This window comes from Mesocricetus auratus, unplaced genomic scaffold, assembly GCF_017639785.1.
Source record: "Mesocricetus auratus isolate SY011 unplaced genomic scaffold, BCM_Maur_2.0 Super-Scaffold_100023, whole genome shotgun sequence".
Lineage (NCBI taxonomy): Eukaryota > Metazoa > Chordata > Mammalia > Rodentia > Cricetidae > Mesocricetus > Mesocricetus auratus.
The window spans coordinates 7133828-7161221 of NW_024429204.1; the positions used below are offsets into that span (position 1 = coordinate 7133828).

The following is a 27394-nucleotide window of genomic DNA, read 5'->3' on the forward strand; positions in this document are numbered from 1 at the left end:
ACTTAGGCCGTCACTTTGATTTTTACATTTCCTGCAAGCAGCTGGAGTCACTGAGCTGGAGTCACCGAGTCATATTGAGCTGCTGGAGTCACTCACCTTGCTGCCTCTCAGGGCAGCTGCCTTCGCTTCTGTCAGCCTCTGGCTTTGGAGTTAAGTTAAATCCCCTCAGGAAAATGGTAATTAAGACACAGTTGGGGCACAGTAAGGATGCTATCACATTGTTCTCAATAAAAATTACAAAAGAGACATAGTGTAACCCGTAACTTAAAGTAATTTAAAGCGGGCTTCCACCTTAAACACTGTTCTTGTTGGGGTTAGGATGGTAGCCTACATGGGTGGTTCTCAACCTCCCTAATGCCTTGACTCTTTAATACAGTTTCTCATGTTGTGGCGACCCCCACCATAACATTATTTTGTTACATCATAACTGTCCTTTTGCTACTGTTGTGAGTCACAATGTAAATGTCTGTGTTTCCTGATGGTCGTTCTACCACACAGGGGTGGCAACCCATAGGTTGAGAACCACTGACCTACCGTTTACAGATGTTTACTAAATCATTGTAGTTAAGTAACTCCAGATCAGTGGATTTGACAGGTTAATATCAGCGTCGACTTTTGCCAAAACTCTGTTGTATCAACCCCATTTTCCCAGGTGATGGCAGTACCCTCCAATAGCACCATTTAAAGTCTCTCTTCATTTACCTTCAGTACCTAAAAGACTATGTTGTTGGGGAAGTCCTGTGCATTTGTCAATAAAGCACTGTCTGGCCTATAGGGAATCTAGATAGGAGGGACTAGGAGTCCAGGAGGACTCTGGGAAGGAGAAACACAAGGGATTCAAGATGTAACGCCATGGGGTAGGAAGCCCGGAACTGTTCTCCGGTAAGAGAAATACTTAGATTAACAATTATGGGGTAATTACTTAAGTCAGAGGTAGACAGTAAGAAACAAGCAAGGCCAACAGCTTCATAATTAATATAGCCTCCTGTGTGTTTATTTGGGACTCATGTGGCTCTAGAACCAGGCTGGCGGGAAAGTTTCTCTCAAGGAAAAAGCTTCTCTTTACACTATGTTAACCTTATTTTCAGTCCGTAGCCCTTGGTTCAGACACGCCAGGCCCTGAGTTCAACGCTCAGCCCTGCAAAACGAACAGTTCAAGTTAACGTCGGAGCTCCCCTGTCTCCTGCTGTGTCTCCTTCCTAGATGGAGTTGGCTTTGGCGTGGGAAGGCGGTGTGGTTTACGTCTCATAAGTATCTCCCTCTTCCCAACTCAGTCCTCCTCTGTTGCCTGGCCTATGAGAAGACACTGAAGTTGACTCTCCGTCCGTCTTGGTCCTTTGCGCCCCCTGGCTGGGAAGGTAACAATGGAGGCTAGCAGAGGTAGGAGTGGTCATGGAACCGTGGTGGCGAGAGGTGGCTGTTGTCATCACATCCTGAAGCTGTGATCTCAGGAGTGAACAGTTCTCTTGGGGGTAGTCATGGAACCACTGTTGCTAAAATGGCTCTTGTCTCGTCTCTAAGATCCGATCTCAGCAGTGAGCTGTTTCTTCAGCCTTGAAAGTGGGCCACCGGCATCTCTAGCACCGTTCATTCATAGACCTCAGCTGCGCCCTGTTGACCTGGACATGAAACCGTTTATGATGTTATGTGTCTGTATAGCTGATGAAAAATGATCCATTAAAGAGGGGGTGGATAAAACCCAGAGGTTTTTGAATCGATTCATCCTTAGTGCTTCTGTTTCAAAAGCTACTAGTTTGTTTTGACTTGGGTAATTTGTCTCTCAATTTGCCAGAATTTTTATTGAATTTTATATCTTTGCTTTGGAAACAGAGAGAGCAGAGATGAAATGGTTCGGATAACCGTCAGGGTGCTCGATTTGAGAAACAAAACAAAAAGTTGTATCTCGTTGACTTGGACTTGAGCCCCAAGGTCACTGAAATGATGCTGTGACAAGATCTGTTTCACTTTTTGGCTGCTAAAATCCTGTGTGCTGAATCTTGCACCTGAAAGAGAGCTGTTTGTATTGCTGGCTCGTTTACAGACCCATGAGAACTGATCCCGGCTGGCGTCTTGCATTCTGAGTGGCCACTCTTGAACTTTAAGGCCACTGTTAAATAATGACACAATGACAGTTGATCTGATTGGATGGCTACTGACTAATGTCTGAGTGTACTGGATGTAGGGAATGTTTGTACGAGGAGATGATATACATTTCATTGTGCTTCTTAGCCTGGCATGGAACTTACAGCCGGTTATATAGTTTTGCACCGATTCATATTATTTTCAGACGGTAATTGGCAGCGGATGACTAGCACCTCAGAGACTGATGATGCAGATCAGGGGGAGGGCCTGCTGTCACAGGTCTTTCTCCACCGTCCCTGGCGACCTTCTCACTAAGAGACTCCCCACAGTTTTTACTACATGATTTGTGCTACTGTAGAAAAAGGAATATGTTTAAGAACAAGTACAAATGCCAGAGATCAAACATTTGCTTTTGTTTATTTGCAATTAATCAATAGAGATAGAAATCAGTATCCCTAAGACAGAGATCAGCCTATTGATTGGACATCCAGGATAAACACAGTTATTCCTTGTCTTATAAATAGATAGAAGAGACTCTGTAAGATAGCAAAAGTAAATAAAACAACCAAGGAAAAATAACCCTCACTATATGCTTAAAGACTCCAATTTCAAAATCTCTATTTTATTTCGTTGAATGTTTATTTATATGTGATGTGTACGCTTACACATATGCATGTTTGCCTGTGTGGGCTCATGTCTGTGTGCCCCCATGTGAGACCCAAGGTTGATACTGGGTGTCTTCTGCAATGCCTCTCTACTTTAGTTACTGGGCAGAAACTCCCAGAGCTCTCAAATTCTGCTAGTCTGGCTACCATGTTGCCTTAGGATCTCTTGTTTCCACTTTGAGAGCATGGGATTCCAAGTGGGCTGCCCTACCCACCACGCATTTAACGTGGCTTTGGAGGTAAGCACTCAGCTTCTCAAACTTGCCCAAGAAGCTTGTTTACTAGCAAAACCACCCGGCCCCCAGCCTCTACCAAGGTCTGTTCACAAACACTTCAATGTAGTCAGTGGTGATGGTGTCGCAGCTTTGTATAGGGACAAAATATTCCAGGTATGCATTCAGCGTTTCTGAGTGGAAGGTGGGGTTGAGGCTGTTGAGAGTCTAAGTTATAGAATTTACATGATATAGTGGAACCTCTTTGGTAACAATGAAAATATTTTGTGGTATTCGTGATGTTGTATGATATAATACGGCTAACTCATTTTAAACATGGTGAGTTTGGTCTTTAAAAATCACATTGAGAAGTTTGACTTCTGGATTCCGTATCTGCAACTAGAACTTTTTCTTTCGTGTTTTCTGTTTATAGTTGGCAGTGGTAGCTGAGACATTTAGCTACACAGTCAAAAAATACTGGCTTCAATAAATGCAACGGCAGCTAATGTTAAAGGTAAAATTCAAGGATGTTTGTGGAAGAGTAGTTAGAAACTTTGTTTAGGATCATTACGTAATTTTAGAGACCCATAGATGTGGACTTTGAGTGGGTAGGAGACTCTGCCCCTTTCCTAATACAGCAGGGGCAGCTGGGAGCTCATGAGCAGGGGAGGGTGAGAAGAACTCACCATCCGCTGCTGACTCCATGGGCAACTCAGATGTGGAAGGAGTTGATTGATCAGACATGTTGGACACAAGTGAGGGGCTGGACTAGAGGGTCTTGTTACACTGACTTAGCACTGAAACTGGAGCTTAGAAGTAAACATAGGACTTTTCTTTCTTTCTTTCTTTCTTTCTTTTTTTTTTTTTTTTTGGTGGAACTGGTCCATCCAGAGAGAAAGTATATACCTATATATTCTGAAGATTGCACTTTGGAAATCAATTTAACCTGAACGTTCTGAGACACTATTAGCGGAATAAGCATTGTTGCAGGAATCTCTTCTGAGTAGCTAGTTAGAAAGGGGCAGAGCTTAATGACAGAGCATACTTGAAAGCTGTCTGATTTCAAAGCATTAGCAAGTTGATATTGTTAGAATCCTACTGATTTTTTAGAGGAACATTTTAAATATGATTTTTATGATTTATGCTGTTTCATCTGCTATTTCTTGCTTTTTATAACCTAGTATTGTCTCACTGTTATATCTTTACAACTTGTATAACATCCACGATTAGTTTTGCTAATCACCTTTTTATAATTCATTTCGGATCAATTGACCTTTTATTGTATGTTCTTTACTTCTGGGGTTCCCATTTTCATACGACGGCTCTGACTTAAGTCTTGTGCCATGGGATGATAGTTTCATGAGTGCAATCCAGACTGTTCGCTTTTCCCTCTAGTTGATTTGCTTTTCGGCATGAATTATTGAATAACGCTGACATTTCATGCACTGTGATTTAATCTGGAACAAAACCAGGCATGCAGAGAGTGTGTACTGAGTAATCTTCTAGGGCCTGCGTCTTTTCTCCAGGCTTTATTTGGATGGAGGAGCAACTGTGTGAGAGTCATCTTTGCTTGGCTATATAGGAGAAGGAAAGCTCTAAAAATGTCAGCTCTGTGTCCCCATTACTCATCTGACATGTAGCATGGAGGAGAGATGCCCCCCCACCTCCCTCCAGTCAATGCCCGGGACAGGTGGAGTGGCTGGCCCTGGGGTCATAAGAGCAGGAGGGCTGTCCCTACCCTTCACCAGCTGCAGCCCTCGGGAGAGTGGCCCCGGTACCATCCATGCCTGGGCATCACGGTAGAGCTGGTCCTGGAGTGCAGGTGGGGAGAGGGACCTGAGGGCTGGAAAGCAGAACCTGCCTCACCCCTAGCTCATGACTTAGTGAGGGGAGGGGCAGTGCTGGAGAGCTCACCCTGGTGGTGAGGACAGGGGACATCTGGCTGGCGGACCACCCTGCAGCTGATCAGGGTTATGCTTGGCCCGCCCCAACAACTATCCTGTCTGTGATCTGCTGCAGCAAGTGATCTGACCCACAGACCCAAAGCTGTAGGATCTCCACGGCACAGGGCAGCAGCAGGATGTCCAGAAGAGCCCCAGTGAGGACCCAGCATCCGTGGCGTAGCAGAGCCCAGAGGCATGGAGCCAGACCTGTGTGTGGCTCTTTTCAGTCGCCACTTGCAAGTAAACACACGGACAAAGGGGCTGACTGTGTGACTCACAGTGTCACTGCAGCTCCCATGGCGAGATTCTTAACTTCCCTTTTTTCTCTTAAATTTTGCTTTATTTGGGGGAGCATTGTAGGGGCAGAGGACAGATGCAAAGGGAATGGGAAATGAATGGGGTCAAGGTACATGATGTAAAAGACACATAAATAAAATAAAAAATGTCAGCTCCAACAATCTCCTGGGAAGACGTATTTCTGTTCTTGTTCCTTTGGAGAAAGGAATGCCATGCCCGCTGCGCTGCCTGTGTCCGAGATCGTGCGGAGGGTGTCAGGGATTGACAACACATAGACCCGAATGCTCCTCAAGAAGGCTCTCTCTTATTCCTATTCTGGCTTGTTATTATATACCCTGACACCAGAGGTGGGGATGGGTGGTCAGAAGAGGCGGATAGTCTTTGGGAAGGTCAGGGCGGTTCCCGTGGGCCAGCCCTTTTCAGGAACTTATTGCCCCGGGCATTGTATTGTTTTTAGTAAACGTGTTTTTAGTAAACATTGTCTTACAGCTGCCTACTCCCACACTGATGGGGAAGTGGGTCTCTGCTCAAGGTCTGGTGTCCCCACAAAGGAAGTCTTGGCAGTGTCTGACACCGAAAGAATAACCAAATTTATTTTGTATTTCACCATAGGACAGGATATGAGATAAGGATCTAGTGTTTTATTTTGCGTTGTATGTTTGACTCCCTCTGTTGGCTACTTTTGAAACAGTGGAAGGAATTTATTTTCTCATCCAGATAAGCAACTGATATATATTTCACTTATGAATGGGAGGGTTAAAATAATATTATGATGGGCAAAATTAACATTCTTTTTAAGATTTTTAGCATTTTGCACTCCACCAGAAATAGGGGCCAGTGCCGGTTTTCCTACAGACAGCATGTAGTTAAGTGTTTGAATTTTTACCCAGTCTGGTACGTGAGAAAGGATGTCTCGCTGTGGTTTAAATTTGCACTTCACTGTTTGCCTGTGAACCTCAGCATCTCTGAGTATGTGTCCCGTGAGTTGTTTGACCTTGTCTTTTGCCCATTGTTTACACTGGAGTTTTCATATCCCCCCCCCAAGTGTAGTTCTTCAGATGCCCGAGATGCAGGAGGAAAGATGGATCTGTTTCTGTGTGCACACGCGTCTGCCCTTGTTCCTTTGGGATGTACACACTGTACCTCTTACATTTATTTACATATCTATTTATTTGTGCATGTATTTATAAATCTAACATTTATGTATTTGTTCATCTATCCATCTATCCATCTATTTATTTGTTTGTTATTTATTTATGGTGTGTGCCTCGGTGTCGTGTCCAGTGTCCCAGAGTTGCAGGCCACCAGGTTTGGGGACAAGTGACTGTGCCTGCTAATCTATCTCTTTGGCCCATATCTCACTTTTCCTTTTGGAACATTTATAACAGTTTCGAAATTGCAGTAGTAGTTTAAATTGTTGTGTCAGCGTATTAGTCCATCCAAACAAGTTGTTTGCCAAATTCCAGACCCTTTGTTAGGTACTGAAGTGAATTTGTAGAATGAACCAAACCCATATTTTGGAGGCTATAGTTTAGAGAGAGAACTTAAAAACACAGATGGCAGTTTTAAAACTATAGCAGATGAAGTAATTAATAGCAGTTGGCCTTGCTGATCAGGAAATTTTAGGATAGCTAAATTTCTTTTGTGCATTGATAATTCAAATATTACTGTTTATTATTAGGTAATGTAATACTGGTCACAAGTAAATGCATTCCAGTGTAGTTGGTATCAATAAAGTTTGGATAGTGGGAGAACCACAAAACCTGCATTTTCCCAGATTATTTTAGTTTCAGAAGTAACCTTTCTTGCAGAGTGGTTTTCATTTTGGGTCGATATAGTACCTGGCTACATTTACGATCTTACTTAATACTGACACTTTGAACTAGTACATAAGGGATTTTCATGTCAATCGTTTAAAACGTTTGGATAAGGTGGTATTTATCACCTCAGTACCTGTGGTCGTTGTTACCAGAAGTTAGATGAGAAGACTAACAGGAACATGTTTCAGACTGAGGCCAGTAGCTCAGGCTGCTGATGATAAAAGGGCCACAAGAAATCTCTTGGTAAACAAATGAAGAATAATTAGCATTTGATCTAAAATTAGCATTTCCAGATTGTCTTTATGACCTGTAGAGAACTTTTCTCAAAACAACAACAACAGCAACGTCTCTCTAAATGAGTGAGCTGTGTGTCTGGCTGAGAGTACCCTCCTGCAGTAGTTGGCAATACTCTGAAAGGAAAAAGAATTCAACAGGTGTTTTGCTTTGTTTTTCTTAGACACTGGCCAAAAGAAGACCCTAGACAAGAAAGATGGGCGAAGGATGTCTTTTCAGAAGCCTAAGGGAACGATGGAGTACACTGTAAGTTACTTTGGCAAAAGCAACTCATCTTTGTAACAATCTTACTAAAGGCATTTCCTGTTTGACTACAGATGAGCCAAGTATTGTTAATTGTCTCACTTTAAGAGTCTGGCTTCTTTTGTGTAACTTTCCTGAATACTAACCCTTCAATTCTTAATTGCGTTTTATGATTTGTTTTCCTCACTGTGTCCTACAAAGACAGTTACTCTGGCAAATTAAATTTAATCCTGATGATGATTTAGAGTCAGAGTTCCTATGTTGCAATAGTTTTATTAGATTAGGCTTTTAGGCCTGTGTTTGCCTTTTGAGGAATGTTGTCTTGAGTGGGTTCCCAGCAGTGCTAATGTTAGTGCAAATGACAGGTAGGGACCTCACAGGCTGACTGTTTTCAGATCTCTGTCGGTTTGTTTTTGTTTGTTTGTTTCTTTCTGGTTACTGTGGACAGCCGAAGTGACAAACTAATTTTGGAGTATACTGTTTTGTTTACTTAGTTTACTTATATAAACATGATTGATTTAGATGGTGCGAAACATGTTTTAAGACAAATATATGAATTCAGATTAATGTTGTTACTTCGTGTTTTAATATATTATAACTATATTAAGGAGAAAGTAGCAGTCTTCCACGTAGTTAACATTTCTCCAGTGTTCAGAGCTTCCAGCATGAGTCTAAACTATTTACCATGAATTGTTGAACATTATCAAAAATTGAGTTATAGCTTACGCACACACTCTGTGTAATCTGTGTAATTGACATTTGTCATATTAAATATTTTCGAAAGGTTAGAATCTACTTATTTGGGCAGAATTAAACTAACAGCTGTCAAAAAAATTGGATTTAAAAGCCCATTACAACCCTAAATTATGTATGTTTGAGGTGAGAAAATGAGTTCAAATAGTAAAAGGTTAAGTAATGCAATTTAGTATATCCTTAAATATTTACAAAGGCATAAGATTTGAGACATAAGGTATATTATCGTGCTGTACCGATGTGCATGACATAGCTTTGATGTTCATGAACTGTAAAATTTTGTTGGTTTTGAATTTAGGAATTTGCCATTCTTGGCATGTAATAAAACATCTGAAGCAAAAATAAAATAAGAACCATTTATTGTGGAGTGAGGGCAGGTCATAAAAACCTGAAAAAATTTTCCTTCCTTTATGAATGACTCTTTAAAAACTCAAATTGGCCAACAATCATAAAAAGGTATACTAAATTAGCTTTTATTTATTTTTATTACACATGTCAAATTATAAAATGCAAGAAACACAAGATTCAAAACTAGATATTGTTTTATACTCTATTTTTCTATAATATTTCAAATACATAAAGTCTGTTAAATCTTTACATACAAAGACTGTATTGACTGCAGTATGTATTTCCATGTATTTGATTTATGATAAAACTTCTGTATCACAATGTACTCTGGAGGCTGAGACAGGATTGTCTGAACTCAAGAGTTCAGGAACTTGGCCAAGCCATTTGAAAAATATGTGTTATCTAGCTTAAATATATTCCCAATAATACCTTGTATAGTATAAAGTTAATTGTATTTTAGATAGCCTAAAAGTTAAAATCAGATCTGTCTCTGTCTCTGTCTCTGTCTCTGTCTCTGTCTCTCTCTCTCTCACACACACACACACACACACACACTCTCTCACACACACACACACACACACTACAGTTTTAATTGTAAAATCACTTTCTGTGGGAATTAAAATGCTATACTTGCAGTCTGTCTGGGAGTGTCTCAGTTGGTGAGCACTGGCCTTGTGAGCACGTGGGGTGTCTCAGTTGGTGAGCACTGGCCTTGTGAGCACGTGGGGTGTCTCAGTTGGTGAGCACTGGCCTTGTGAGCACGTGGGGTGTCTCAGTTGGTGAGCACTGGCCTTGTGAGCACGTGGGGTGTCTCAGTTGGTGAGCACTGGCCTTGAGACCCTGGGGATCTTACTTCAGATCCCTGGAACCCATGTAAAAAGCCAGGGCCCAGTGGTGCCTGTGACTCAGCAGACGGAAGGTGGAGACAGGCAGGTAGGTCCCTGGCCAGGGTAGTTTCATCAGCCTGAGCATCAGCTTGGGACTCTTGTCTCATAATATGAGATGACAAACACTCAAAGAGGACACTGGTCATTCACCTCTGTCCTCTGAGACACATTCATGTACACATATGCACAGACACACACACATGCCTGTTTACAAACTACATGCACGTTCAGAATGTTATACATTATCGTCGATAAGTTAGTATACCTTTCTACTGAAATATTTTCCAGTTCTTAAATCCGTTGGCTTTTCTCTTTGCTGCTGTCTATCATTCCATCCTTCCTACTTTTACATTTCCTGTCCTTTGTTTATTTCTACTAAAGTTTTAAGTGATCTGCAAAATAAGCAGCTTCATTATGGAATTGTCATACATATATGTCATTGTATTCTTTCTTCTAATTGCTTTCCCTCCCCAAGCACCCCTTATCCTCTTCTGGTTAGTTCCCTCCTTCCTCCAAGTAGTCCCCCCCCCTCTGTTTACTCTCTTCCCCTTTCCTTAGGACTGCTTTCTCCTCTCCACTCCCCGACCATGCTTCCCCCTTGTCCTCTCCAGCATCCCTGACCCATGGCACAGATGAGTTTTGTGTTTTGTTTGTTTTTCCGTTCCTACCTTCCCAGATGCTTGCTTTTTTTTTTTCCTGACACTTCCTGTTTTGGAAATTGCATCGCTTCTCTTCCATCCTTTTATAATACTGAATTTTCTCTGGATTTCTAACGTGTGTGTGATGAGGCTAAGTGCCCACGAGACAAGTTTACTCACCCATGGAGCTGGAGTTGCAGACCACGTGAGCAGTCTGACTTGGGGCTGGGAGTCAAATTCTGGCCTTGTGCAAGAGCAGGACAAGAGTCTAACCAGGGAGGCGGCTCTGCCGTAGTTATTTTAACACTGTCGTGAAGTGTGTGTCGTGAAGGCTTGAAAAGCCTTAGCTTGCATTTGGAAACTGCTCGAGTCGTTGGCCGGTATGGGCTGTGGTAAAGCACGTGTTTTACCATGCTCTCTGTCTTAGTAGGTTGAGGTCATCGTAGAATGTGATATTTCTAGAGCATTCTCTCCGAAATTACCATGTATAAATCAAACATAAGATTGTTTTCAAGATTTTAATGTTAATATTACATAATCGCTCAATCTTATAATTTAATTTTTCTGTTTTAACAGGTGCAAGTAACCTATTTTTCTTTTTAAACAGGTTGATTCAAGGGATTCTTTGAATAGCATAGCCCTGAAATTTGATACCACACCCAATGAACTTGTTCAGTTAAATAAGTTATTCTCCCGAGCAGTCGTGACTGGGCAGGTATTGTTATTATTTAAAATGTATTGATATTTAAAATTTTTAGGTAAAAGTATTCTTTTTAATGTAATTAACATTGTAGAAAATATGAGAATAATTTTTTTGTGTTTCTGGAACAAATCCTATTGGCCAGATAGAAGTATAAGTTCTATCTATTAATCCATCTTAAAAAAAACCCTGAAAATAATTGTAAGTTGTGTTTCAAATATACTCGTAAGGAACTTTTAAAAACACTTAAAACAGTTCACATAAATTGACAGAATTCCAATATTTTTAAAGGTAAGCTATCCTTCAATCTCTAACTTGCTTCCTGGAAGCAAGGAACAAGTCGAATCTTTAAGAAACAGCTCAGCCTCTGTCAGGGGATTTTGTTTCTGTTTTGAAGCTTGTGTCTGTGACCCTTAGAACATGTTCTGTGTGCGTACAGCATTCCGACAGCTTTACTTGTCTGCGGTGAGGACCGTGTTGACACAGTTGTGTAACCAGTCACACAGTCAGGCTCAGTGTATTGCTGCTCCCTTGCTAATGTTGACACTGATGCAGTGAACACTTGTGTGTGTCTATCTTATATATACTCCACAACGTATAAAGTTGTTGGGGGAAGGAAATCTGTAGCTAATTTCTGTAGTTGCCAAGTCGCCTTTAAAAAGAACACATACAGTAGTAGAGTGTTTGTTCCTGTGCTATTGCATCTTGTTTTAATAAGCATTTCTAAATTATTTGTTAAATTAGTTTTAAAGTGTTTGTTTTGTTTTTTCATACTTATTGATATGATACACTGTTCTCTTACAATCTGAATTTTTTATTGCTGAAGGTCACTATCAAATTATGCTTGTTGATGGAACATTATTTGGCCACTCGTACTTGTTTTCCTGAATCTGTGTGTGAACATCTTACAGGTTTTATACGTCCCTGACCCTGAGTATATCTCCAGCGTTGAAAGCTCACCATCTCTGAGCCCCGTCAGTCCTCTGTCGCCGACATCATCTGAGACTGAGTTTGATAAAGCCACCGTGAGTATGCTGCTTTCAACCTTCGCTGGTTAGACATACGCAGTGTACACGTTACTCCCCCTGGGTGTTTCAGATCCTTTTATTTTGTTAATGTGCTTAGCTTGGATTGATAGTCCTTTGGCAGTAATGGTCCAAGGCAGTCATCATTTCTGTCTTATAAATATCATAGATTTAATTTCTCAGAGAATTATACCTAGCAAGCATGGGATACGATCATGTCCGATTTGAATATTTATTTTCTGGAATCTGTATTTGTGTGTGTGTGTGTGTGTGTGTGTACGTGTATGTACATGCGTGCACAGGCACATGACACATGCACACTAGTACTTGGAGTTCATTTTCAATGCACTGTCTCTAAAGAATAAGAATTTGTCATCCTAACTAATCCTTTCAGGGTGAATATAGTTAGTTAGTTTATTCAGCATTTGTAAGGAGAAAATGTTCTAGGTAAGCTAGTTTACAAGTTTTAAGAAATCAAATTGCATTTAAAAATCAAAGTCTCTCCAAGAGGGATTTTTCCTGTATTAACTAATACTGATCATAATTTTCCATCTTACAATACTTATTGGTTATTATTAATGGAAGAATTTTAGCTTCAGTGTTTTTAAGTATAAATCTGAGTCTCAAAATTATATGTACTTTATGTTAAATCTAATCCAATTATCATAAGATTATCCTAATAATCCTATTTACTTTCTCTTTAACATGTTTTAGGATTTTATCTGCATGTGTGTGTGTGTACCGTGTATATCCCTGTGCCTGCAGAGAGTAGGAGAGGGCATTAGATCCCCTGGAGCTAGAGTTCCAGATGGTTGTAAACATCAGTATGGGCTCCTCTGCAGTGTGTCTGCCTGCTCAGCCGTTTCTCCCTCCCCTAGGATACGTTCTAAGAGATGATGGAACCTTGGTCTTAAATTCTCTGAATAAAATCTGCTGGTTGATATATGATGAAATAGAACTCTACAGTTAGGATTTTGTATTTAGATTTTAAGAAACCCATTCTTTATAGAAGAAATTTTCACATTTGTAAAACCACACAAATAGATAAATTACTCAAGCAACAGTTTTCTTCTGCAATTTGGATGGGAGCCTCTCTCTGTAACTACCATGTAAAATGTGAGGTCTCATCCCTAGACAAGGAACTCCAGGAGACTAAGGAATGCTGAGAATGGGAGACTTGGTCTTCCTCAGGAAGAACATATGGATTGATTGTCTAATACCAAAGGGACAGCCCTGAAAACATACATGCAAGTAACATGTAGACTGAGAAGTTTGTTGTTATGTTTTTAGGAATATATATGTGTACACATATATGTAAGTATATGTAACAACAGTTTAAAAGAGGCCATGACTTTGAAAGAGAAAGGGAGGGTAGGAGGGTATGGAGAGAGGAATGGGAAAGTGATGTAATTATAATCCCAAAAATTTATTAAAAAATACCATTTCTCTTTTAAATTGTGATAAAAAGCCCAGTCAGATCTAAAGCCAACACTAATCCCTTACCATTATATTGTATTTTTTCTTCACCTAAAAAAATTGAATTTTGTTTTGAATTTTCATATTCTATTGTGCATCTTGCTTTTAAGTTTTCTCAACTTTTTGATAAAGAAGTAGAATAAAAGTAAACTAATCATGAGTAAATATAACTTACAGAAAGTGGTAAATGATTTTATTGACGATTTTAAATTTCATATAGCATGTGTATATTGGGTGAATTAATACGGTATTGTTTATTTCTGTATCTGTGTGGCTTTTCTTTCTGTGTTTTGCCTACATGTTACTAGAGAACATGTCTGTAAGTTTTCACCTCATAAGAGCACAGACACAGAACAGTCTAGGAAAAAGGAAGCAGAGAGGTCGTTTACTGCAAGCCTTTGACTTTTCACAGGTGAAAGTTTGGGCAATACTGATGCTTGCTAGATAGCTAGATTTCTACTCAAGGACCTTTCCGTCCCTTGTAGCTAAAACAAAATTACAGAGAAATATCAGCAAGCCCTCTAATGAGCTGCAAAACCATTGAATCAAAAGCCAGACTCCTTTAAAAGAAGCTCTCCATCGAGATGATGCTATTTTGAATACTGCACACTTATGTAAGCTGTGTTGAGATCGCATCACAGTCCTCTGAACAACTGGGGCTCCTTTAGAAAGGAAAGTGTCTCTCTTGTGCTCCGCTGAGCGCTCACCGAGCAAACTCCTGCATTCTTTTTAACAGGGTTACAATTGGAAGATTGGGATTGCTGTAGATAGCAGTTGACTTGTAGAATTTGAGGCCGAGGGAACGTCAGATCGTGTTGCTCACCGAGGTATATCTTCATTCAAGGAGAGCGTTTGACAATATGCTCTGTGTATATTTTTTCTCTGAATAACATGATTTCACAGTAGACAGTGGTAGCCATAGGAAATCCACGTAACTTGGGGGTAATTGACCGGCTACAAACAGAATGTGTTCGTAGCTCTTTGTCTATTTGTTCCTCCTGATGATCTTTGATCATCTGGTTTTGGGGAGTGAAGCATTCTTTCCGTCACCCGGTGGACGATTTGAAGGGACAGTGCATTATTGTGATTGTAGTCACTAGTTCCTGTGAATATTGACAACCTGGATTGACATTTCAGTTTCATCTTATTGTTTGGCCAAACATATGTTTAAAACTAAACCTTATGTGTAAACTAAAAAGTTAAATGGAGGTATTCATATATCACATATAGACAGGGATTTCATGAACAGCCATTGAAGTTATTAATATCACTTACTTAGAGATAGTAACTGTACTGACTGTATTTGCATGCGACACAGAACTTTTAGATAACATGGTAAGTACCAAAGACAATGGTATGTGTATAAAGCATGAAGATATGGAAAGGTCGAGGATATTTCATTAATTGATAAATTGAACATGCCATATAACCGTTACGATCTATTTCTTTTATGTGGTGACCTTGTGAGTAGCATTTAAAATGTCTTTGAACTTGGGTAAGCATTTTAAGTAAGTATAACATTTTTAAAAAGTAAAGCATGTACAGCAAACTGTAAAGTAATACAGGACATACTTTTAACTTTGTCCCTAGTCACGTAGGTATTTTCCTAACACCTTAGAGCTGAAATCAGCCATTAGCCAGTGGTTGTAGTCAACATAGCTGTTAGGCTCAGAGCTACCTGTTATTATGTAATGCGTTTATGGAAAAGTATACTTACCACTCCATTTCCCGTTTGTTTGAAATATTGTTACACTTGTGTTTAGTGTAATAGTTTTTCTCCATTAAATTCTGTATTTTAGCCATGCAGAGACATCCTGAGAAGAGCCGCATGAATTGTGTTGCAAGAATGTCTCGTAGTCAGATTGAGCTGTGTCTGGTGTGCGTTAGATGGGCCCAGGTGGACTTTGGTTTTGAAGTTTACAGTGTGCTTCTGGAGTGGGGGTATGGCTCAGTGGCTCAAGCGTAAGGACCAGAGTTCACATCCCCAGAGCCTCCTCAGACGCTAATTGGTCATGGCAGCCTACCTGTAATTCCCACCCCGGAAGGCACACATGGAGGCGGGGAAGACCAGACGCATGGGTAAACTCTGGTTGGATGGAGGCCACCACCCTCGGTGGATACAGTGGGAAAGCAATGGAGATTGGCACACTGCTGACCATCAGCCTCAGGGCTGCGCATGTACAAGTAACACATGCGCACACATGTGTGCCCGTGTACCTGCAGACTTGCGTGCACACAGCCATTTACACGGTTGAAAACACTCTCCTGATGAGTTTATCTTCTTGCCCGCTGTATCACAGATACCACTCATGGCCAGCTCCCCCTTTCTCTGTGCTCTGGCTTCTCTCGGAACCCGTGCTGGTGTTGTCAACACCAGTGGTTAAATTCACAAGCAGCTCTGCGTGTGTGTTGGGGTTGTGAGGGTTACACGTTACTTAGATTTTAATGCTTGTCACATTGTTGTATATACACATGTGTAGGTACATATAATTCCTATGCATCCTTGTGCTGTAGGCATTCAAAGTGCAAGTTTATGATGTATTTAAAAATCTTCATTAAAATGGAAATATCCTTATTGTTATAATTTGTGAGAATTTGGGGGCTTTAAGATTGTGGTGAGAAGAAGAGAGAGCAGTATTTACTGAGGAGATTATTTCCATTAACTCTGTACTTACCTAGTTTTCTTTTATTTAGTGATTTATTTTCATGTGCATTGGTGTTTTGCATACATGCATGTCTGTGGGAGGGTGTTGGGTCCCCTGGAGGTAGAGTTATAGATGGTTGTGAGCTGCCGTGTGGTTGCTGGGAATTGAAACCGGGTCCTCTGGAAGAACTCTTAACCGCTGAACCATCTCTCCAGCCCCCTTATTTAGCTTTCTAAGGCATTCTCTTTGTGTTTTGTTTTGCTTTGTTCAAGACTCCCGATGTTGTCCATCCAAAAGAAGTGTTTCCCTCCTCTGCTGTCAGCAGTATTCGGCCTGCGAGAGTTGTGTCTTCAACCTCTGAGGAAGAAGAAGCATTCACTGAGAAGTTTCTCAAAATTAATTGCAAATACATCACCAATGGCAAGGTAGTGAACAACATCTTGGCTGTTCCTAAACTGTGAAAGCTTGACATGGGCAGTTTAAGTCAAAAACGTCAGCCATCCATGAGATCTTTCTGTACAAGGTGACTGTGTGTTTGAGTTAGCATGGACCGTGCCCCTGACTCAGCATCTGGTCATCTGTGGCAGTTCCTAAAGGTCATGATGTGTAAATGAATTCACTACACTAAGCATCTTTAAAACAGCAGCGTTGACTATGCAGGAGTACTAGCTTTGAGCAACTTAGTGTGACACAGAAATTGAAAGATAACTCGTCCTTATTGGATATGTACTATCTGGTAGAATGTATTTAGGTGTGTTCATTTAATCTATTAAAATAGGAATAAACATTCCTACTTTGGGGCAAGTAAATTGCCTTTTGAAGTGCTTTGTTTGGTTCGCTTCTAAATACTTGGCGATATGCAGGTACTCTTCGTTAACTAATGTCTGATTTGACTCCATGTCAAATGTCAGATACCCTCCTTACTCCTTTGTGAAGGCTTGATATAGGTGACTTATTTCCTCACCCAGAGTCTGTGGTAAGTATGTGTGTATGCTTGAAAAACACGCACATTTTGCTTCTACTGAGTGGAACATTTTGCAGTACCCGTGATACCAAGTCGGGCAATGCTAGCATTCTTCTGTGTCTTTACTGAGTTCTTGTTTTTCTGTGAATTCCTGGCAAGGACGTGGCCCTGGCTCCATTGCAAACGTTAGTTTTCTGCTTTTGGTTCCAGTGTGCTGTTAGAAATGTGGAAATGCCTAGTGTTCTCGTGTTGTTCTGATGAACCGAGTCAGCCTGAAAAGCCCACTCGGGCCCCAGGCATCTGCCCTGCCTGGAGTCTGCTGGGGGGCACACTGCTCCAGGAAGTGTTCGCATGGTTCACTCGGGCCTGCTCTCTCAGGCAGTCTTTGTAAGGTGTGTGTCTTGTGGGCGTCCCACTTTAGGTGCGTTTGAGATGGTCAGTTCTTGAGGTTTTCGTGAATTTGACTTGGAGGAAAGACACTTGAAGGAGTCGCCTGTGCATCCCTCTAGCCCTGAGGGTGGATTCCTAAGCTAAAGCAGATCGATGAACCCAGTGGGTCAGGTGTGGCCTAGGTTCAGAGAGGCTGTAGAAGGAGCTCCAGAGGCCGTTGGGTAGCGTCGATGCGTCTGGAGAAATGGAGGCGTTCGTTACACTGGACCCTTTGTTCCCTTGTAGCTAGTTAGCATTATCTCCTCGGGAGAGTCCTCTAAAATGTAGCAGAGCATGCGTTGATGTTATGAGCCAAATCTGCTGTGGGCTGGGTTGCCCTCAGCGGTAGAATACTTGCCTTGAGTGCCTGGTGCTCTGGGTTTGATCATCAGTATTGCCAAAGCAAACACAGAAGCCAGGATACGGGATTGTCAGTTAAAATTCCTATAAAAGTAAAACTCCCAAAATCTCCTTCAGAGAACCTCGAATGCGCTTGCTAAGTTGTAGCCAGTTGCTTGGCTTCCTTTCTCAAAATCTGTAGTTTGCAGAAATTGAAGCAGTAAAGGGGACAGAAGTTTAGAGACCTTGCAAGGTTCTGCTCCAGGGCGTGTACTCTGGCCTTGTTTCCGTGCTGTGGGACCGTCCCCAGCAGTGTCGCTGTCCTCGGTGGCACTTTCCTGGCTCTCACTGGCGTGTGCTCCTCTGTGCTTCAGCAATATACACCGCTGTAGATGGGTCCATGAAAACCCTGCTCCAGGCTGGGTAGGCTGACGTTCTCCTGTCGAAGATTCATTGTCTGAGCTAAAAGTGTCGGAGAGGGGCTTCGAGATGGCCCGTGGTTACGTAAAGGCCCTTGGAAGCAAAGAACTAGCTTCTGCACATTGTCCTCTGACCTCCTTACGCGTGTTCTGGCACACAGGCCACACGCATGCGCACACGCCCACTCACCTTCACACTATGAGTAGAGAGATGTTCCTTCAACTGTTTAGATCGTTTGCCCCAACACCGCGTGTCCACTCGCACTTCCTGTTTTAATATTGCATAGGGTTACTGTGAGTCTTTCATACCTGTAACGCCTGCTGCTGCCGCCCCTCCTCACTTTTCTTGGGTAGCTGCAGTCATCAGGAGATCTTCCAAACATCACTAAGTGACGGTCACTTCGTCCTGTAAAAGGCACTGTCTGCGTGACTGCTGAGTTTGGACTGTGACACCGAATCAGGCAGGATGCCCGGGTTTCCCTTCCCCTGGCATTTCAGGAGAAGGCGACACGACTTTGAATAGCCGTTTGACTTTCAGAAGTTTGTCACGCTTCCTCTGTGCTTGTGAAATGCTGGAACAGGAGTTTGAACCTGAGAGTCAGGCGGTTCACACATGGGTATGCGCATGCATCTTGTGACGCGGGAAAGAACTCGGTACCCGCACTCTGCATCCTGCTCGCTCGTTTGTTGTGTTCTGTGGACAGATGCCCGCTCGCCTCACCTTCGTTTTCACGGCTGTGGTTCTCAGCTAGGATCGTGAGCATCAGTCGGCTGCGTATGGACAGAGTATGCCCTCCAGGAAGCAGCAAACACTAACCCATGCTAATGCTGCCAACTGTCTGCAAACCTCAGTTGACAAAAGTAGACTCCTAGAGATTTGTATCTCTGTTTATATAAACTCATTTAAAATTCATAGTCTCTAATTGTGAATTAAAAGTTACACTTTAATATGAATTTTGTCTAGGGTTGGAGAGATGGCTCAGAGGTTAAGAGCACTGACTGCTCTTCCAGAGGTCCTGAGTTCAATTCCCAGCAACCACATGGTGGTTCACAACCATCTGTAATGAGACCTGGTGCCCTCTTCGGGCCTGCAGACATACATGCAGGCAGAATACTATATGTTAAATAAATAAATAAATAAATAAATATGAATTTTGTCTAAGCAACCCTGTAGATGAAGAAATGGGCCCTAAAACTTTGCATATGGAAGATCTCAGCTAATGAATAGCAAATTTAAGCTATTTCTCAAACATTATTGCTATGAAACTACTCCTTTACCACTGGTAATGAGTTATTAATACACAATATAAAATGTACACGCTGATCTCATGTAGCCCTGTTGGAACTTGTATTGGGAGAAGAACACAGGAGGTGGTGTGCATGGTCCTGCACAGCTTGGCTTTCTGAAGCACACATCTGACAGTCCCTTCTTAGCTTTACAATCAAGCCATTGTCTCCCTCTGCAAATCTCAGTTTCACGTGTTTTAGGTAGACTATGATATTCTTTGCATCCTGACTCTGCTGAGGAAAAGCATAGTTTCCTGGAAAGCACGCTTCAGGAGGGAGCCTTAGTGCCTGGCTGCTCTGGGTATAAGGCAGATAGATGGCCAGAGGTCAGGGAATGCATAGCAGAGGCATCTGGACTCTGAACTGAACTTGTGAGCTTTGAAGATTGAATGGTTCTTTCTTTTTCCGTCTTAGGGCACTGTCAGTGGCGTGCTGCTAGTCACACCCAATAATATAATGTTCGATCCACATAAAACAGACCCCCTGGTTCAAGAGAATGGCTGTGAGGAGTATGGCATCATGTGCCCAATGGAAGAGGTGATGTCAGCTGCCATGTACAGAGACATTTTGGATAGCAAAATAAAGGAGTCCTTACCCGTGTGAGTGTTTATGTGCTGCTCGCCGCAGCGTCCCTCCCTCCCCTCCCCTCCCTCTCCTCCCTTACCTCTTCTCTCTTCCCCTCCCTCCCCTCCCCTCCCTCCCTTTCCCTTCCTTCCCTTCCCTCCCCTCCCTTTCCCTCCCCTTCCCTTTCTCTCCCTCCCTCTTCCTCCCCTTCCCTTTCTCTCCCTCCCTCTCCCTCCCCTTCCCTTTCTCTCCCCTCCCCTCCCTTTCTCTCCCCTCTCTTTCCCTCCCCTTCCTTTCTATCCCCTCCCTTTCCCTTCCCTCCCCTCCCCTCCCCTCCCCTTCCCTCCCTTCCCTCCCTTCCCCTCCTTTTCTCTCCCCTCCCTTTCTCTCCCCTTCCCTCCCCTCCCCTCCTTTTCCCTCTCCTTCCCTCCCCTCCGTTTCCCTCTCCTTCCCTCCCTTTCCCTCTCCTCCCTTTCCTTCCCCTCCCCTTCCCTCCCCTCCTTTTCCCTTTCCTCTCCTTTTTTCTTCCCTTCTGTCGTCTTTCTTTTTAGCCTCTAGATGGTTGACCCTTCTCTAATATTCTTATTTTATTGGTTTTATCATAACTGTTTTTCATTTTGTCAGTAAGACAGGAAAAATGTAAGCAGTATTGAATAGGCAATTCATAGCGTGTCTGGTATATAGAGAATAATTGTGTTCAATTTTATATTTATTTAGTCAAAGAGCCGGATATTCGACAAGTAACCTCTAGTGTTCATGTGACTCAGTGCTTCTCAGCCTTTGTTATCTAGACAGACAATTAAAAATTTTAGCTTCCTCTGTATTACTAATTTTCCCTGAAGGTACCTAAAGAGTATACTGAGTGTGGGCTGTGGAGCGTTGCAGGGTAAAGACCTGGCGTTGGGATAGCCAGGATAGCTTTACATTTACACGCATAGTTGTGCTTCTGGAAACAGAGAGCACGAGACACGTAAGACAAGACCTGCAGTTGTTCTCATGAAGGGGGGCCTGGGATGTACAGCCAAGTAGCCAGCAGAAATAAAAGACTGAGAAAGAAAAGGAGACGCAACATCCAAGGAAAAGTAGGAGGAACTAACTGATGTGGGATAGCTCTGCCCCCCCATGCCAGTTTAAAGATTAGACCTCAGGTGAGAAAAGTTCCAGAGGGAAAAGGAGCTCCGTTTCAGGATCCTTTCCACGTGGGCTGTGGCTTTATCATTCAACATATTACCTGGGAAGACAGGGACTGGGTCCCCGCATTTAAAATATCACCAGAAGGAAATACCCTTAAGTCTTGGTCTATATGCTAATTGGAATCAGGATTTGGCTTCAAAGAAGATAAATGCAGCAAATGGTTTTGCAGAGCAATGCTTTGCAGAAATAAAGTAGATGTAATGGGTTTCACCTCTTTAATGTCTGGGTAATTGATTTTTAAAGTGCTGTTCTGAACTGTGTTAAGTGCCATAAGTAGTAATGGTTAGCCATTGAGAATATTAATCTCAGGCTAGAAAACTCACGTAAATAAATATACTTAAAAAAATCCATTAACAGCTAGTCTCTTGATTCTGGGAAGTGTATAAGGAAAATCTCCCAAGGCTTGGGTCCAGTTCCTTGACCCTGTGGGTGCAGTTTAAGCAAATCACCAGTAGGTGGCACCATTTCACATTCAGTATTGCCAGTTAGATGCCTGGGTTTCTTAAAAAATGACTACAGTAGAGAGACAGAAGACACTTGAACTAATTGTTTAAAGTAACTACACTTCACACATCTCACTTAGAAAAACTGTGTGTCTTGTTACAAAGACTTGAAAAGCACGAGAAAGTTGATCAGGAGACTTGATCAGCTTCAGTATCTGCAGGAGGCCTCTTATTTGGAGGTGACTTGTTCTCTAGCCGTATTTGCCCAAAGCCTTTAATGATGCTTGTCTCCAGAACCGACCACTTGCAAGCATTGGTATTCACCTAAACCAGTGCTAACGAGGGTGGAAATGAGCCCCGGCTGTAAAGCATTCACTATCTAGTTCTTTAACTGAACGAACTCTTAGGACTGTCCGACTCAACAGCTTAGGATTTCCTGCAAACGTTTGTCCTCGGCTGCTCTTGACATTCCGTTATAGCTTGTAGTGTAGTCTCACCTCCCTCTGCGTGCACCTGAGGCCTGCCTGTGCGGTGATGCATTGAAATTCACCACTTTCTGTCTTCTACCAGCGAAAGTTTTGGTTCAGTACTAAAATCTCGTCAAGAATCTGTTATCAAACTTTGTTGTAGATCACGTACAAAGACATCTTCCATTTGTGTTTCCCAAGTAGTAAACAGCTAATGAAAAATCTTGATATATATGAAAAATACAGCTATTTCTATTTTCTGTTGAGAGCTAGTCCTTACCTTTTTTGAAAAGCCTCTTCTGTGATATTTTATTAGCTGTTTGGGGAATGTAAAATGTTACAGATTTTTAGTGTCTAATAGTTTTTAATTTTATTGAACGACAGAGAAATGGATCAGTTGTCAGGAAGGGACGTCTGCCATTCCAAGAAGATGACAGGAACCGGTGCTGAGGACGCCGACTCGAGAACCCGCGACCCAGGTAACGACAGTGCCAGCACGGCTCCCCGGAGCACGGAGGAGTCCCTGTCGGAGGATGTCTTCACCGAGTCAGAACTCTCTCCTGTCCGGGAGGAGCTCCTCTCCTCAGAGCTGCAGCGGCAAGAGAAGTCCTCCGACGCCTCGTCGGAGTCTGTGCAGACTGTCAGTCAGATGGAAGTGGAACCGTTGGCCGCCAAGTCAGGGTCTGCCAGCATCCCTGACCACGCTCACCCCGGCGCCGGACCTTCTGCGGACCGGAGGCCTGTGTCCCGGGAGACTGATTTAAGGAGTCTCGAACCAGCCGCCGAAGAAGGAGCCAAGGCCACGGAGGGACGCGAAGAAGTCTCGGGCCCTGAAGAACAGAGCGCAGATGGGAAAGCTCACCATGACCGGGAGTCTTCACGTCTCGAACAGTCGCTGCAGCAAGAGGGAGGAGAAGGGAGCGCGGCCCCCGGGGAAACGGTGCCGCCGGAGGAGACGCAGACCGTGACCGGGGGGCAGGACAGGCCCGGGGGAGAGCCGCAGCGGGACTCGGAGACCGAAGTCGAGGAGCTGCGCAAGCTCTGGAAAAGCCACTCCATGCAGCAAGCTAAGCAGCAGAGAGACACCATGCAGCAGGAAAGCAAGCAGAAAAGCGCCGCTGCCGATGGGCACGTGGACGGTGAGTGTCCCATAGGGGGTGAGTGTCCCGCGGAAGGTGAGTGTCCCGCGGACGGTGAGTGTCCCGTGGACGGTGAGTGTCCCATAGGGGGTGGGTGTCCCGCGGAAGGTGAGTGTCCCGCGGAAGGTGAGTGTCCCGCGGACGGTGAGTGTCCCCCGGACGGTGAGTGTCCCGCGGACGGTGAGTGTCCCGCGGACGGTGAGTGTCCCGTGGACAGTGAGTGTCCCGCGGACGGTGAGTGTCCCGTGGACGGTGAGTGTCCCGCGGACGGTGAGTGTCCCGCGGAAGGTGAGTGTCCCGTGGACGGTGAGTGTCCCGTGGCACAGCCTGCCTGCCTCAGTGCGCGTTGCTTGCTTCTTTCCCCTCTGACCAACACTGCTGGGTGACAGTCACCTGCTTCTCGAGTGGGGCGGCACTGGGGACACGTCTGTGCGGTAGTGCCTAGTCTTATAGCTCTTTTGGCCATGTTCAAGCACTCCTGACTCAGTACGTGTTCTATAGAGTGTACTGCCTCGGCTGCTCCATTTCCTTTTTAAGGCCTCGGTATGAGTGTATCGTTGCATATATAATATTTGAGTTGCAACTTACAATGGCCAAAGTTTCAATCCCTTAATTTTTTTAGAAAGTGTAGTTGCACATGAAAATCTCCTTCTAGAATTCTTTTGCATACCCCAAAATCCCATCCTTATCCAAGTAGATGGCAGAAGTTTCCGCTTCCTTTCTTAGCTGGCTTTGGTAATGTGAGAATTACCGAATAGTTTCTGTTGCTAACACACTGTGCTTTTGCTTACTGCATTGTGAGTTGAGTAGCTATGGCTTACATGACTTAGTAACATTCTCTCAATTCTACTGAAGAGTTGCTTCTGTTGATTCAATTTGTATGTGAGCTCTTTTACGATTATACTCAAATTTACCATTTTGGCTTTCTTGTTATAAAATGGACATGTACAATTTGCCCTTCTCACCATTTTGAAATCTACAATTCATTGGCATCAGCATATTCCTCTTGCCGGATACCCATCACTGACATCCGTCTTGACAACTGTGAACATCTTCTCAAGTCAGCACGGTGCTTAACTGAGCAAAAAGCTGTCACACTCCTCCCTTCCCGGTTGTCACCAGGGTCCGTTCTGTGTCTGCCTTCCTGGAGGCCCAGTGTGTACGTGGAGCACGCACAGTTTCTGAGTCACATCCGTCACTTGGCACCGTGCCTTCACCATTCATCTGTGTCACGGAACGCGTTAGAACTTCCTCTCTTTAAAATCGCATTGGTTTTTGAGATTGATACGGTTACATCATTTCCCCCGTTGCTTTTGCCCCCCCCCAGCCTTCCTTTATACGCCTTGTTCTCTTCAATATCATAGCCACTCTTTCCATTAAATGTGGCTATATACAGACTGGACAGGTTATACCTATGTGCTTAGCAGTGTGTGTGTGTGTGTGTGTGTGTGTAACAAAAAAAAGTCCTTTTTTCTTTAAGGCGGAAGAGTTAACATTTCTGCATATGTGTGTGTCATGTGTTATTTGAGAGCAGTGTCAGGGTATCCCTGGTTGACGCAGAGAAAATTCAGGCATATGTATAGTGTTTTAAATCTTGCCGCAGTGAACAAATGCTGTACAAAAGGAGTCCCTCCCTGCTCAGTTTTTTTTGTGGTGGGTGGGGGGAATCCCATACACCGAAAGAGGGATTGCCACGTCACGTCATAGCTGCTTCCTGCTCTGAGAATCCATCCATTCCCATCCGCAGTTGCTGTGCATTGTTTTCGTCTCTTCAGCAGTTCATAAAGGCTGGCTCTGTGTGACAGGCTGCACACACTGGTAACCTGTACTTCCAGCACCTCTAGGCAGAGGCAAGAAGACCGCCTCAGTGTTGAGACCAACCTTGTCCACACAGCAGGAGTCTGCTTCAAAAAGCCTAAGAACTATTAATGCTGTTTTGAGACAAGACAGGGTCTCGCAGTCCCAGGCGGACAGGCCTTGGTCCTCCTGCCTTCCAAACACGTGTGCCGCAAACACTCAGCGTTCAGTTTTTAAAACTTTGAGTCATGGAGCTTCAGAAACCTAAGATTATACTCATTAGTCGCTAAAGATTGCCTTACTCAAAGCCATCTCTGTAAAGGGTGAACTGTTTTCTTCTATAACATTTTCTCTTTAGTCAGAGCACAGTGAACACTCGCTAGGAACATTGTCAAAGACAGGAAATTATAACACAATTTATAAAATTATCTAGGATTTACTTCCAAGGATGTTCAACTAGTGTTAACATTCTTGCAGCTCTTTGGAAGGCGTTTTTGTTTTGAGAGAGGATTGCATCTGTCTGTACATCTGTCTGTACATCCGGATTCTAATGGAAACTCAGGACTGAACAATATGGAGTGCTGTTTCCTTCTTCACACCTAACCTGTGTGGTGTACACTGTAGTGTGTTCATTATGGTTTTCTCAGATGTGCTTGTATTGGTCTTATAATTTGTCCAACCACTTCCCTGTTGTTTTTCTCAATTTATGTTGTTAAGACAATTACCTTTGATGTAAGTAACATCTGTATGAAGATCTTATAATGGTATTTGGCTTATATATTTTTTGAAATCTTTGAAAATGGTTAAAAAGGAATTTCTCTTCAATTAAATAGTGTGGTAGACTATAGGCTATGAGAGTTAATATATAATAGATTATTATAGCCAGATACCAAAAGGAGAAGATTAGTAGGTATTTTTAGATAGCTTTCTCTGGGTTGTACTATTGGATTCTTCTTTCTAATGAAATATTAGTTTTAAATGACCAGGTTTTAGTAACGATAGTGTGTAATGTGGATATAGTAAGGCTTTTTGAAATGTATTGCTCCATGAGATGAAGCATTGTAGTAAATATTAAACTGTAGGATACAATAATGGAAAGAACAAGGAGGATGAACACTTCTCCTTTCAACCAGTGGCTGACGCTGGGGCACATAGGCCGTGCCCTTCATACAGTGCTGCGTGGGGTGGGGTGGGGGATGCTTCTGAAGGCACTTTCCTCCAAGAGCTGCTGCTGAAGCAAGCCGGTTAATGTCCATGTTCTTGGACTTAATCCTACTGTCAGACTCCAAATAATCTGTCTCTGATGGGAGGTAATTCAGACATAATTAACTGTTCTAACATAGCTTTGCAGCTAGTAGAATATTAATTTCTCACACCTTTGTATGTATGTAAAGGCTAGAGATTTCATTTGTTTTTTTGCATGATAGCCATATTAAAATATCCATTTATGAATTTTGTATACTTATTTAGATGTGATTTATAAAGATTAACAGAGAATCCGCAGAACATTTAATATATATATATATATACAGTTCAGCATAGCTGTTATTAACAAGTTATTGAAAAGTCTCTGAAATTTTTCATTTCCTTCTAATAGACTTTACTCTTTCATTTAATCTTGTAGTTTCAGTAACTGTATCTTCTGGGGGGCGGGTGTTGGGGATGGATGATGATACATTTTATAATTAGGAACTAGAATGTAAGATCACTTCATCTAAGGCACTTCAATACACTCTGTGACGGAATGAATCCTGTTTACATCTCCCTCCTAGGCTCTTCACTTTTAAGGGATAAGAGAAGGCATCGATTGCACAAATTCCTGTGTCTCCGCATTGGAAAACCAATGAGGAAAACATTTGTATCTCAAGCCAGCGCTACGATGCAGCAGTATGCACAGAGAGATAAGAAACATGAATACTGGTTTGCAGTGCCCCAAGAAAGGTAAAGCAACTGCTTTAAAACTTAGGCTTTCCTTGTAAGACTCGCTCATGGATCACACCAGAAGCAGAATACCTGAAAGCCTACGTCTCCAAATTCCTGATCCAAACTAGGCAGGCACAGTGGCATATACCTCTAATTTCAGCTCCAGGAAGGCTGAGACAGGAGTTATAGGTTCAGGGCCACCCTGTGCTATATAGCAAGACTAAAATAAGTAAGTCCGCAAGGCTAGTTTTAATCTTTTTAATCAGCTGCTGTCTGATACTTTTTAGTTTATGCCTTTAAATTTTAATATTTAGTTTATTGTAAAATATTGGAACACAAATAACATTTTAATAGTAAAGTAGGTATACCTTAGACTGTGAAGATTCATGAATATATTAACA

At 42.7% G+C, this 27394-nt stretch overlaps 1 protein-coding gene across 6 annotated transcripts in view; it reads left to right on the forward strand.

Moving 5' to 3' along the window:
- The window catches only part of Oxr1 (oxidation resistance 1), a 319071-nt gene that overhangs the window by 259344 nt on the left and 32333 nt on the right, over positions 1–27394 (forward strand). For all 6 annotated transcript variants that reach the window (XM_040730328.1, XM_040730327.1, XM_040730330.1 and 3 more), the window contains 7 exons: positions 7477–7559; positions 10790–10897; positions 11794–11907; positions 16301–16453; positions 19881–20065; positions 22519–23273; positions 26843–27011. In XM_040730328.1, the coding sequence (XP_040586262.1) occupies positions 7477–7559; positions 10790–10897; positions 11794–11907; positions 16301–16453; positions 19881–20065; positions 22519–23273; positions 26843–27011 (1567 nt within the window). The remainder of the gene's footprint in view (positions 1–7476; positions 7560–10789; positions 10898–11793; positions 11908–16300; positions 16454–19880; positions 20066–22518; positions 23274–26842; positions 27012–27394) is intronic.